Here is a 13,941-nt window from a genome sequence, read left to right on the forward strand (position 1 = left end):
CATCCCCTGCTGTCTACATTTACTCTTTCCTTTTACTGAAAAGGAAGATATCCTATTCTGTATTCTGCTCAACACCTTTCTAGCTGCTCTCAAATTATTACCTTTTAGTTTGCTTTATGAATAGTGTACTACAGGTTCCCTGTGTATGAGCAAAGTTACCTGTAGCATGTTAGAGCAAGTGAACATGACTTCTTCTATGTACCTACTTGTCTCTGCATGCAGATATATATAAAAAAAAATCAGTACTTTTATATATATATATATATGTGAAAACATGCATATTTAGAGCAATGAGCACAGGCTTAAAGATGCAATATCCTGAAGCTGTAAAAGAAAATGGCAAAAAATCCCAAAAAATCCATCATCTGTTCCCAATGAACTTCATCTTTTTGTGTGGTAAAATCTGTATGGCAACAGACTGTTGTGTATAAGGCAGAGCTCCTCTTCCCCTGCTCCAAGCCGGTTTGTACATCTTTTGTGTACTTAGTATTTGCGAACAGGAGGTGCAGTCCTCGCCCATGTATCATTTAGAGCCATCCCTTCAGCTAGTCAGTGGGCTCCTGCCAACGAAGGTAGGAAGCTGCCTTCACATTGATGCATCCTGCTTGTCCTGCTCAGCCACCCCAGCAGGAAACTTCAAGGGCTCCCACACTGCGGCTGGCATGTTGCTGCTGTCATTCGTGGATACTGGAGATTAAAAATCAATCTCTTTGTTTGAAAAATCAAATTATTTTTCGTGGATATTAATTTGGGTTTTTAATTCTCTGATCATCTTTCTTACTAACTAAAGTTACATACTCAGAGGCTTGACTTCATTCAGTATGCCGTCACGTGCTTTTTTTCTGGTAGAAAGCCTTCATGTGAGCAAAACTTGTCCCAGGTACTCTGAAGCCTGGGGTTTCGGCAGTGCTTTCGAAAGTCTCATGCATTGGCCTGCTGACTGACCGCAGCAGCATGCCTAGAGGCAGACTTTTAGATGAACTGTGATGCCTTTGGACCCCCTGCTAGAGATGCCATTGAAAATTTGGGCCATGGTGCACGAGCAACAAGGTTTAAGTCAGGAGAGAGCCATCAGCGGACTTTGTTTGTGCCGGTGCTGTGCAAATGCTAGAGAGGGCATGTAGCGATCTCTTTGTCCCTAACCTGACTTTGAACTCTGAGTGGTTACAGAATTTGATGATTTGAGTGAAATTCAAGGTAAAATGCCATTTTCTGTCTGGTCGTAAGGGATACTGCAGCTGCTTACGGTTCTTTACTGATATATATGTGCATATATATATATTTAAATTTAATTTGTCAACTTTTTTTCTTTTCCGGTTTATGCTGCCTGTTGCTAGAGACATGTGGAATGTTAATTGTACTGTATATGGGTCTCTCCCCACCCCGCCCTTGTGTCTTTTCCTCTCCCCTTTCCTTTCTTTGTTCCTTTTGTCTCTCACAGCAGTCTGAACAGCGTTAACAGTAGTGATTCCCGGTCCAGTGGCTCGCACTCGCACTCACCTAGTTCACACTATCGCTATCGCAGCTCCAATCTGCCTCAGCAGGCACCCATGAGGCTGTCCAGTGTGTCCTCCCATGATTCTGGATTCATGTCCCAGGATGCTTTCCAGTCCAAATCGCCATCCCCCATGCCACCAGAAGCACCTAACCAGGTACGTGCAAGCATGAGAACAAAAACCTGAGCATGAGCTGGACTCTCTAACTCGGCTCACTTTTCACAAAAACAATCTGGTGTGGTTTTGGGGTACCTTGGAGTCAGGTTAAACACTGAGGGTAAGGTTTGTTTCACTGCACTTCATCCATCTAAAAGTTGGGCCTCTAGCTGGAGCGATTTATGCTGCTTTTGCAGTTAGCACTGAAGAAAGGGATGAGTCGCTCTCGGGGGATTTGGTTTTCACTCTGGCCCTGGAGGGAGCCTAGATGCCTAACTTTCAGATACATACACACAAGAAAGAGCAAGAAGTCCCACCTCACAGGAGGGAATGAATATTCACTTTACTCACAGAGGTTACCAGTTAATATCCTACACAGATTGCAAGTTGTTAATATCTGGCAGCTGTTTAATGGACAAATAACAGTGCCAGAACAGCCCTCTGACAGCCTTGGTATTGATACTGGTGGCTTCAGCAGCAGAGAGACTACTTTTATTCCTCCCCTGCAAAAGGCCTGGAATACTGAAAATGCCATTAGCAGTATTGTATGAAATTGGTTTTGCCATTTTTTATGACATCCCTTTCTGTGGATAGGCTTACTCTTTTTGACTCTCAGTAGAGTAATTTGCAGAAATAAGGTTTCTGCATGAACATGAGAGGTGTGTTTAATTCTTTATGGAACTCATAAGAAATGAGCGTTTGTGTAGTCCTGAATCCCATCAAACTAAGAGGATTTCACTATAAATACAAGCAGAACTTTCCCAGAGCATTTTATGGTCTGCAGAAGGAAGTTGCTGCTCTATTTGTTCATAGCATCATTCCTGTAAAAACTAGCAGGCCACCTGCAGGCAGAGGTTTGCATGCCTCCATGGCATGTATCTTCCAGCACCTGAATTCTGCTTTGGGTTTTTTTAATAAATCACATGGCAACTGCAGTGGTTTTTTAAACAAGGCTGAACTGCCATCTCACATTGTAAATCCCATCATAAATCTTAGAACTGAAGTGGACTTAATATCCTGTTGTTGAGTATCGCTCATTTTTAATACACCCTGAGGTCACTGGAGGATATTGTCATTTAGTTTAATAAATGTAGTTGCACTCCTTCTCAGGTGTTGGGGAGTAGATGGTTTTGTAGGCAATGATAAATTTAATCCTCACAACCAGCAAGCAGCCAACAATTTCAGTGATAGCAGTTACCAAGTGCCACCTGCACACTTAAGCTACTCCTAGACCACCTTTGGCAGCACACAGACCCGTACTTTTTGCAGAACATTTAGTAAGTAGCACCTTTAGTGAAATTTTTAGGGTATCATCAAAACCAACGCTGATTCATTTAAGCTTGGAACATGTTCTGAAGGGAGCCGCAATAGTTTTTTTAATATATTTACCTCTTTCATTTTAATAAAAATGCTTTGTTTTCAAACGAATACATCTTCTGCCTTGTCCCCAGTCTGGACACATCAGCATTTTTTTTATAGATGACGTCCTGAAGAACTTTGTGCACACTAATAAAATGAATGTTTTGTTTAGATTGGCTATGGCTAACCTAAGTGAAATGCAAAAAAGTAAATGAGCAATAATAAAGTAAACTGGAATAGTAACAAGGTAAGGAAGTTGACTTTTAAGATACATACATCAGTTACACATGCTAGCATCATCTTTGGTTTTCATAGTATCCACTGCACCTGCATAAAAGGGCGGTAATCTACATGATGATGCTATGTTTGCAGATGAGGACGTAACTTTGCAATAGCCCTTAGCATGGAAAAAACCCAACACCTCTCTTTGCAAGTTCCCCCATTCAGCAGGGGAGAGAACTTAGGCCGGTATCAGCTGGCAGAACATCCTGAACGTTGATGGGAGTCACGCTGATTTGCACCAGCTAAGTTCGTACGCTTTTACCTCATTTTAGAAACTGTCCATAAAGTTGCAAACTGATCCAAGCATCACTTGAGTTATTCGTGAGCTGTAGAAGGCTGCAGCAGTGTGGCGTTGACTTGACAAGTGTAGTGCGTTGGTATAACAAATAGGTATGTGCTCTGTATGTCTCTAGTTCTGTATACCTTTGCGCAGAGGAAAAGGTAACAGATCATTGCCTGGCCGCTTCATCTTTGCTTAAGTGTCTTGCTTTGTATGTTCAGCACTAAGTAAATTGTGTGTGTTGTGCTGACAGAAAATTGTGATCGTGAGCTTACCGAGAAGTTCAATTTACAGCGTTATTTCATGTTGTGTGTCTCTAACCAACTGACAGATCTTTCTTGTGGTATTGTGCTTCTGAGGCTCGGTGGTGGGTGGGGAGGAGCAGCGATACAGGCTACCGACAGTTTGTGAAACACTGATGTCATTGTTTCTAGTAGTGACACTGAGACAGCAGAAAAGCAAGCTCTGGAATCAACAAAGGAAATTAAAAGCTATATATCTTCCGCAGGTGGACGCTTTGCTGATGTTTGCTAGCTACATGCTGTGGCATCTACTGAGAGCAGTAGTTTTGAAGGCAGCAAAATCTATTTTCCTTTAATAATTGATTTAAAAAAGAAAGGAGAAGGGGGCTACATAAAATTCCCATATTATGGGAATGAGAATATATGAGCTATGTGAAGCTTTTATGCTCTCACCTATCATAGAATCACAGAATGGTTTGGGTTGGAAGGGACCTTAAAGACCATCTAGTTCCAACCCCCCTGCCATGGGCAGGGACACCCTCTGCTAGACCAAGCTGCCCAAAGCCCCATCCAACCTGGCCTTGAGCACTTCCAGGGAGGGGGCATCCACAGCTTCTCTGGGCAACCTGTTCCATTTTAGACAAGCAAGTGTCACTGAAAGTTAAACTGAATTTATTCAAAATGACAGATGGGGGAAAAACATCTCAGACAAAGAATAAGTAGAGATTTAAACAAGATACAGACTATACAGATGTCTGGCAAAATGAAGGCTGCTTTTCAGCCTATAGTTGCTGAGTAGTAAGTCTTTAAAGTTATCACACTCTGCACAGACAATAGGAAAAAGAGCAATTACAAATGCCCTTACAGTGGTTTAATATGATTCCTTTTCTGCAGTGTTGCTGTTAACATCACTGGGAGTAAACATGTTAGCCTGTAACAAATAGCTGTACACGCGCAAGGTCACTGTAAAATGCTTTAATCTTAATTAAGCATATTTGGGTATAGCTGAACAGCTGGAAAAGCTTCACAGATCTCTTTCTGGAGCGGAACAGTTTCTCTAAATGCCAGATTTGAGGTCAGCCCTGGCCAGCGTTGCCTGTGGCATGTACTGGAAAGGCCTTGACAGACCTGCTGGGAGCACAGAGCAGCTCTTGGGTGGATTTGAACATGGCTGGTGCTGCTAAACCCACACGTTGCCCTATGTAGTAGACAATCTGAGGTCTGGGGGTATCTCTGATGAAGTAATATGGTAGCAGCATGGTTATGTTTGATTTCGGAGGATGATAATAGAAGGATTCACTGGACTTGGAGTGAGGACACATGGGGGAAGCAATTTTACAGTTGGATTTTAGAGGCTGCTTATAAATTTGTTGGCATGAAAGCCAGGGGAGAGAAAGAAGCAGATGAAGAAGAGGAAAAAAACTGTTGATGTGCTGTCAAACAGCAGAGGACTAAGTCTTTATTGTTAGAATGTTCTGGAAATCGCTTTCCCTACACAGTCAAGTAGAGGGAAACTGAATGTGAACTTGCTTCTGCATGTACAGATTAGCAAGCTGGAAAGATTCTGCTTTTGGGGAGATTCCATTACTTGAAATAGCTTGAAGTTAGAATAGGGGAAATGGAGTTACAACTGTTCAGTTTTTCATGTAAATTAATAACTACTCCCAAATCACATGTTAAAAAAAAAAGAAACCAAAACCAAAAAACCCAAGAAGAACTGAAATGCATCTGTAAATTACCATCAGGTATTGGTTTCTCCTAAATTTCCTTTTTTTAAAGTTAGGTTTCCCAACAGTTTGTCCCTGACTAGAAAAAAGGGGCTCAGTAGAGACATATTCCTGGAAGTGAGATAAATTGAGGAAGCAACCTTGAGTCGCTATCCAAAGCTTTTTGAAAAGCAACTGATACATCTTCCACTGACTGTGGAGGGACACGGGGCCAAGGTCTTCATTAGGATTGGATCTCCTGAGAAAACCTTGCCCAGGAAGCTCTGTCTAGTAGTTGTTGAGGAAGGGAAGGGGTTAAGAAAGCAATAGTATATTTGAATGGAAGACATACCAAACAAAGGATGCAAGTCATCCAAGATAACGGCGGTCCTTTTATGGGTTAGTAGGACAACAGATGGAAAATATAATCATACAGTAGCCAAAAATACAGTGCTTTTTTTCATATATATATCCTTGCTGGAATTCCTACATGCCACACCAAGCAGTGGGACACTGTTCAAGAACAAGCCATGGCACAATGTCTGAGAGACCAGATACGAAGCTTCATATGTATAACATACATTTGAGGAACTGGTTGTTAATGTACAGAGCTCAGTTTTAGCTTTCTGCTGGTACTGTTAATTTTAAGCTTTTTCTCAGAAGGGATGGTTTGAGAACGGAGCAGAACCACCATTATCACAGCTGTGGAAAAAAAAAATATCCTGGGGTTAAAATAGCTAAAATGAAAGAACTCATTTTAAAAATTATTCAAACTAAACAATCATTTTAAAAAGGAATTGACTAAAAAAAAAAAGTTGAAAAAATCCCATGGTCAAATTTTTCCCTCAACGGGATGTGGAATAGAAATTGCTCTGCCCAGCGTTTGCCTGTGCGTGTGCTCCCAGGGGCGCGTGTGCTGGTGGGTGTGCATCTAGAACAAGCACTCAAAAGTTTGGAGACTTTTTGCCCAAGCAGTAACTGTGCAGTTTCTGTTTTCAGCCCCTCGTGTACTTTCTGCTAAGAAATGAAGGGTGGTCTGTGCTTCCCACACCTGGTCCCACCAGTCGAGACAGTTTCTGCAGGCTGATCCCGGCAGCCTTTGACCTGCTGCCACTCGCACTTTCTCTACACTTTTCCTTCGGGATTTCAATATTCTTCTGCCTCCCTCTACATCATTTTCTCACTGTTGCAATTCTTTTTTAGCAAGACCAGAGACTCCCCTTCCCTGTACCGTGCAAGTTTCTCAAGGCAAGGGAACCCTGTTTCCCTACCACCACCTCACATTTCCAAGGTGGTTTCCCCATGGCATCTTGGTTCATCCTTTGTCTAGCTTTGCCTGCTGAAAATGACCGCACTAAGTTAGTGGGAAAGTCCTTTCTTTCATCTTTTTTTAACCTTGGAGTCACTTTATTGTAAAAATAAGTTCACCGCTTCCAGTCTTTTTTTCCCCCTACACCAATTAAATGGAACAATTTTTTGCATTCTTCAGAATGTGCATTTTTGGCCTTTTTCCATTTATTTGCTACATGCAGCTTTGTTGCTAATAGAGCTCATTTATGACCCATTTCTACCATTACTTGACATAATCTCTTGAAGTTTCAGGCTTTTCAAAAGGAATAGTCTATTGGCTGCAAACTCCAAATTCTCACTTGTCATCAGGGCATCTGCAGAAAACGAGGTGGTGTGATACAGTATTTGGAACTCAGATCCTTCACTGTCCTGCCATGTGCAGAGTGTGCAGACCCAGGAGGGTCTTTCAGGCCATAAACATGAGGTTTCAGAAAGCATTTGCTGAAATTACATTTTTCCTCTCTTTTTTTTCTTTTTTTTTTCTCCCCCCTGGCCAAAGTGTAACACTAATGTGAGTGTTCTCATGGGGCTTTTCAAAAAGTTTCCTTTGCTGAGCTACCTAGAATGTCAGGCAGAACTTGGAGATTTAGTCTAAAAGCTAATTTTCTATAATGTATTTTTCTCTAAAAATAGAAAAAATAGGTTCGTTTCCATTCAGTGTACTGCACTTATGTCTGATGGCAGTCAACTGCAGCTTCTCTTTGTCTGTATTCTTATTTTTAGAGGGTTTTCTCCTGTAAAAGGAGCTGCATTAAGTCAAGAATGTGACAAGTTCCACAAAACATGAAGCCACCGCATCATCGGGTACCCCACTGCTTAGTTTTCACTTCTCTCCATAATAGCAATATGTCATTTGTTGTAGTTTCTTCTGATCTTACGTTCACCTCAACTCTTACTGCAATTTGAATACAAGCCTTGTTAGCTGAGTGTACTTGTACTCTAAGCACATTTGACAGGTCACCCGCAGATCTGATCTCATGTCAGCAGAAGATGGGATGTGTGTTATTTCTATAAGATGATCCACCACATCATTACATGTTTTCTTTTTTAACAGCCCTTGCAAAGTTTCATTTAAATCCACAGTTTGCTAATAAGCTCAGGATGCTGATACTGTATTGGCTTCCAAAAGCCCCAACATCTTCACCAAAATCCTTGTAGTGATGGCATCCCATCTCAGGAGACTGACATCTTTCCCCTAGGCAATTAGCTAGACGTTCCTTATACATAGCTTCTGGTGAGCAGTGATACAACTTCTGGGTGTTAGCAGTAATATTTATTGCAAACTCACCCCAAGATCTCATCTGAAGTTAACTGATGAAATTTTATTTCAGGTGAGATTTCCCTTCCTCTTCAAAATGTCATTCCTTGAAATCTGAGGCTTTGCTACACAAACTTGATACAAGGGCGCATTCTCTGCTGTCAGAAAATAAAATGTCGGGGATATCATTAGATAGACTTGCTTCACAGGTCGTGGACTACCAAAGGATGAATTAGTCTTGCTAGTGTTGAATTTCCTGACAATGAATAGAGCTCAGGACTGCCCTGACAACTTTGCCAGTACTCTTGGCCATTTCCAAGCACTCGGTTGGACCTGCACGGACATCCCTGCCGAGGGGATGATGTATAATAGCATTGTAGTTGGTAAAATAGTCCACATGGTTACTCACCTTGGCCTGCCTGCAGAGGAATTAGATGCTGTTGTAGAGGTCTTACAGCAGCAAATGTACATAAAAGTGTGCAACAAAAATTGGAAGAGAAGTTGCTAGCTAGGAGCAAAATATTTGAGGTGATTGATGGACGCTATGTCCTGCATTTTCCTTCCCTCTCCATCCAAGGCCCTGATATTTTCTGTCTCTGCTGTTAAGAGGAGGTGGGTGGCAAGCACATGCCACCATTTATGCATGCAGCAGAGTACCTGTACCTTCATAGCGGCTGCTGGGCAGAAAAGTGTGAGTCAGAGTGCTTTTGGTGTATGCATACTACCCGCAGAGGCGCATGCATACAGATAATGCACTTGGGAAACCTCCAGCTTTGGTGAGTATCACTTCTTTCTCTGTTCCCTAATATTTGAACTCAGTTGAGCTTTTCACAAGCACTTTTGCAGATCAGAATATCCGAGAACTTGTGAATGTAAGTGATGTTTGCTGCTCCGTGTTTTCAATCTAAACTTTGTGTCCTTGAAGTACTGATGATCTGCTTTTCTGTATAAATCAGTTGTCTCGGTATATTGCATGTTTGGACCGTAGGTGCCCTCAGCTCCCTCAGCTTCTTGCTCTGAGACAGCTAACAGAATTGAGACGCTGAAATTGCAATGAGGAGTTGAGATTGCTGCCTCGATTCCCTCATTCTCAAGCAGCGTGGCAAGTTCTCGCATTAAGCAAATGGCTTGTTTTGTTTCTCATAGATTTCCTGAACATTAGCAATGGTTTTGAGCAGTTTCTAATTGATTTTTAAAACCCTAACCCTTTGCTTCTCTCATCCTTCCCTCTCTCCTGTGTGTGTCTCTGTGTACGTGCTTTTTGTCTTTTTTTTTGTGTGTGTTTTTTTTTCTTTTTTGGTGGCTTGTGTATCCTTTCCCTGCGTTGCGGTGCTGTTTTACGCTGCAGAATTCGTCCAGCTCTGCCTCTTCAGAAGCCTCTGAAACCTGCCAGTCAGTGAGCGAGTGCAGTTCCCCCACCTCAGTCAGCTCAGGCTCCACCATGGGGGCTTGGGCCTCCACAGATAAGGTGAAAAACTTCATCTCAAAGACATACAAACCTACTAGCTCGTTATCCAAACCCAGCAACACTTGGACAAACCAAACCCAAACAAACATGCATGGGATGCAGCCAGGATTCCTCCCTGTGAAGATGAGAATAGGAACTGTTGCACGCTCCCTTAGAAGGGAAGGTGTTTGAGTCGGCACAGCAACACTTGCCTTTAAACTAGCTGCAGGGGGAAGCTGCAAATGGGGCATTTTACAGAGGTCGTTTTCTAACTAAACCTCATTGTCCACCTTTTCTACTCAAAGAAATTGTGGAACGCTGCCCAAACCCAACTGGTTGCCTAACAAAGAGCATCTTGCCCAGGTTGTACCGTTCGTGGCTTCTCCCCTCTCCCTCTGTGCACGCATTACACTGAGCAATTGGGGTGTGCCTTTGACCGAAACAAAAAGGAAAACAAAACGCACATGGTTGTAATAAATGATGGGGGGATACACTCTGAGTCAGGGGAGGAAGCGACAGCGGTCTCTATTCTCATCTGGTAAATCCTTGCTGTTGTTTTTTTCTTTTTTTTTTTTTTCTTTCCATATCATCACACAGCCAGAACACGTCATTTTCAAAGGCTGTACGCTTTCCCTCTCTGTCCAGCTACATAGAATAAACGCTACCAATGCAAATGCCTCCAGTATTGGAAATGTTTTGTTTCTATGTCCGCAGTCTGCAGGGTACCCAAATTGCAAAGCCTGTCACAGTGCGCCGCTTTCGTGGACAGAAGGCAAAGCTGCTCAGCCTGGAGACAATGACGGCTAGAGTGGTGTCTGAAATTTGTTATACCAAATAACAATTTTCAAGCAATCTCACTTCTGAACCAAGCATTGTATCAATTTTCTGTTGTTTATTTGCAGCAAAGCTAAGATTTTTCTTTCTTTTGTTTTAAGATACAGAAGTTTTCTCCCTAGAACATCAGAGTCACAGTATATTTTCATATTCATTCTGTTTATATTAATTTCTCTGTTTTTGTTTGTTTATTTGTTTCGTTTCCAGTTGTCTAATGGGTTTTATCACTGTAGTTTATCAAGTGACCCATCCGTAGCTTCAGTTGGTGCAGGTCCTTTCCCTCATTTCCCGCCTGTCTCCCGCGCGTGGACTCGGGCTCCCTCAGCCCTCCTTCCAGACTACGTTCATTATTACACCATTGGGCCAGGCATGTTACCATCATCTAAGATCCCTAGCTGGAAGGTTTGTGTTCCTTTTGTTGTGGCAGTCCTCACCTCCTCATACCAACAGTGTGCGCATGGCGGTTTTTGCTACCTTTCGATCCATGTAATTACTCGTTGATTTGCTCTGTTTAATATCACTCTGAATGAGCATTGCATGGTGATAATCAGAGAGCTGAAATCTGGTAGTGGATATTTCTGAATGACTTTGTCTATTCTGGCACTGCCTAAAGCATGGTAAAGCTGACAACACCTAGGTAGGAAGGAATAGTTTAACTCTGGAACATTGGTGAAAGCACTCTGGGCTCTATTCAGCGAGAAGAGAGCTTGTGTAGCACCGACAAAGCGCTCACTTGAGCAGGGAAGTGCAGGCTCGGCATCCAGTTGGCTTAGTGAAACCAGACGTGGAACAACAGGATGTTCTCACTGCGGCAGCTGTGCTTGGCCCCCACCTTGGCCATAGGCAGGCACCCTCTGGTAGATCAAGCTGGAGCAGTTTAAGAAGGCTCTTGTCACCAGGTGAACCCAAGTGATGACTGAAGCTATCCTAGCTTTACTGCCACGGACTGACAGCGCTCACCCAGCTTGTTCTGCTCTCTGGGGTGAGACCACCAAAAGGGTCAGAGTGCAATAACTTCTTTCAGTTGCTCCAGCTGGATCTGCAGGGATCTTCCTTGGCATCAAAATGTCTCTGTTCTGCTTTTCCCCTGGGAGACTCTGCCCCGGAGCAAGGGGAGAAGGCCTCTTGTCTGTTGTCCAGAATCTTCACGAGGCTGATACACAGTTGATTGTAGCTGCACAGGTCTTAGATGGCTGTGGATGGTTATAGGATCCTGCGTATGTGCCATGGGACCTTCTTATACACATAAATTGAGATATCTTGTTGCAGATCTCCCTAATCTCTCCCTCCAGCAGCTGGAGACTGTTGAGACATGCACACAGGGTGGCCACAGTGGTCCTGGGGCTTCGGGGTCATTAGTTGTGTCTGTGCTAGAAGTGCTTTGCCGATATATTTTACAGCAGAGACGCACCTGTTAAGGCAAAGCAGAGTTTCCTATGTGTTACTAAAACCAAAACACCTGTCTGCACAGGGGGCTGCCTTGCACTTCTCATGCCTGGGACTGAGACACGTCAGTAAAAAGCCATGGTGTGGTCTTAGCCCATCATTAATTATTCATCAGAAGGCTGTGCGGAGGCTGCCCAGCAGCCAGGTGCTGCCACTGGTGGGGTGTGTGACCAGTGCTAATCCACAAGCGGTTTCTTCTAATTTTATTTTTAAAGCACCCCTTATATTTGTGAGGGAAAAGTCTCTTGGGAGTGGGCTTGCCCCTGCGACAGTTCACATTTGGGGAGCTGCTGCTTAGCGGTGGTTCTGCACCCCAGCACAGGTCACTGATCCATCCTGCTCTTTGTGTGCAACGTGTGGTTTCTGGACACCCTCAGGACTTTGCTTAATAGAGCCCTGAGTGAATATAGCCCTCGTGGCCCGAGGAATTTCTGTTTCAAATTTGGCACCAGTAATTCAGAGTGAAGTTAGTCTTTCTTCAGTGCAGGTCATTAATACAAACTAGATTTCAGCCAGTAAGTTAACTGAGAGATTACTCAAGAGTAACTTGCTCCTCTAATGTGTATCAAAAATCTGTTCAAGCCTAATTTTTCAGAATTGAAGACATGGGTAACAGCATGTAATATTAGAACTTGTGTCCATCTAGAACAGTTCCATTGCTGATTGGACATTTATGCATATTTTCTGCTGTGTGCCAGTTTTCTTTGCATTTGAATTTCTGAAAATACAGGCTTTAACACAACGGATTTTCATTTAGAGAAAACTATAGAATTAAAATGTTAAATATTTTCATATGAGAACACTCAGGTAGAATAGGAAATTTAGATTCCCTTTACTAAAGGAGATGATAGGTTTTATAAGTGAAGATTTTTAATATCCTCAAAATTAATTTGTTTATTTATGGCCTTATTCAGAAATGCATATCCAGTTTGATACATAATCTGTTGCATTAGAATTGTCCTTTTGCATATTTTTACTTGTAATTAAGGCACACTTGCTGGTGAAAGCTGTCACTAACAAGCACGTTTCTGTAGGACTGGGCCAAACCAGGCCCATACGACCAACCAATGGTGAACACACTGCAACGTCGCAAAGAAAAGCGCGAACCAGATCTCAACGGAGGAGCTCAGAGCGGACCACCCGTGCCCGCTGAGGAGGCCCAGAGACCTCGGAGCATGACGGTGTCAGCTGCCACAAGGGTGAAGCTCTAATTTCGTATATGCTGTTTGGTGCAAAGGAACCGGATGTGCTAGCTCCTGCCAGTGCTTTTTTTGCTGTGCTTCGTGTTGGCACGTGTTTATCTGACAAGCAGGACTGGCGGGGTGTTGGGGTGGACAGCAGAAGTAACGCGAGCGTGAGAGAATGTGCCGTTGGGCACTGGCATTTGCAGAGCAACGGCACCCAAAGAAGCGTCTGTTTCTTGGAAGGCCTAGCAAATGGTTGGACACAATCCTGTTGGGTTGTGATGGTGACAAGCTCTGCATGGGAGGAGAGACAGCAAAAAGTCGGTGAAGACTGATGAACCCTTCTAGACATAACGAGTCTCCTTTCTGTGTGTAACCAGCAGGGTGAGGAGATGGAGGCCTGCGAGGAGCTGGCGCTCGCTCTGACGAGAGGGCTGCAGCTGGACACCCAGAGGAGCAGTCGGGATTCCTTGCAGTGCTCCAGCGGCTACAGCACCCAGACAACAACTCCGTGCTGTTCAGAGGACACGATCCCATCTCAAGGTACCCATCCAAGAGATGTTCTTTTGCAGAGTGTTCCCAGCCTGGCTGTCGTATGCTCACCCCTCGGTGCCAGGGAGCTACGTTCCAGAAGCTGTCGCTCACTGCCTCTGTAGTCAGTTGGGGAGAAAGGGGTGGACATTGCTGTTGTGAAGTTTTTTCCAGCTTGGAGTGCAGCCTGGGTTTATTAACTAAATAGAAATCTGGATTGCTGCGTAGTGCACTGAACAGTCGTATTTTATTGTGCATTACTGGAATGAGTCTTCGCTTAAGGATGCACCGTTTTAAAGGTGATGCTGGAATTGCATTTCAGGGGTTAAGTGGAATGACACTGGTATTGCATCAGACACTTCTTGTGGTA

At 43.4% G+C, this 13,941-nt stretch overlaps 1 protein-coding gene across 18 annotated transcripts in view; it reads left to right on the forward strand.

The window, feature by feature from the left end:
- Window positions 1-13,941, forward strand: part of MTSS1 (MTSS I-BAR domain containing 1) — a 127,638-nt gene that overhangs the window by 109,807 nt on the left and 3,890 nt on the right. For 5 of the 18 annotated variants that reach the window (XM_075743341.1, XM_075743342.1, XM_075743343.1 and 2 more), the window contains 5 exons: window positions 1,442-1,652; window positions 9,478-9,597; window positions 10,618-10,812; window positions 12,891-13,055; window positions 13,421-13,583. In XM_075743341.1, coding sequence (XP_075599456.1) covers window positions 1,442-1,652; window positions 9,478-9,597; window positions 10,618-10,812; window positions 12,891-13,055; window positions 13,421-13,583 — 854 coding nt within the window. The remainder of the gene's footprint in view (window positions 1-1,441; window positions 1,653-9,477; window positions 9,598-10,617; window positions 10,813-12,890; window positions 13,056-13,420; window positions 13,584-13,941) is intronic. The other 13 variants (XM_075743344.1, XM_075743345.1, XM_075743346.1 and 10 more) reach the window with 10 other exon arrangements.

The sequence above is a fragment of the Balearica regulorum genome, chromosome 2 (assembly GCF_011004875.1).
Source record: "Balearica regulorum gibbericeps isolate bBalReg1 chromosome 2, bBalReg1.pri, whole genome shotgun sequence".
Classification (NCBI taxonomy): domain Eukaryota; kingdom Metazoa; phylum Chordata; class Aves; order Gruiformes; family Gruidae; genus Balearica; species Balearica regulorum.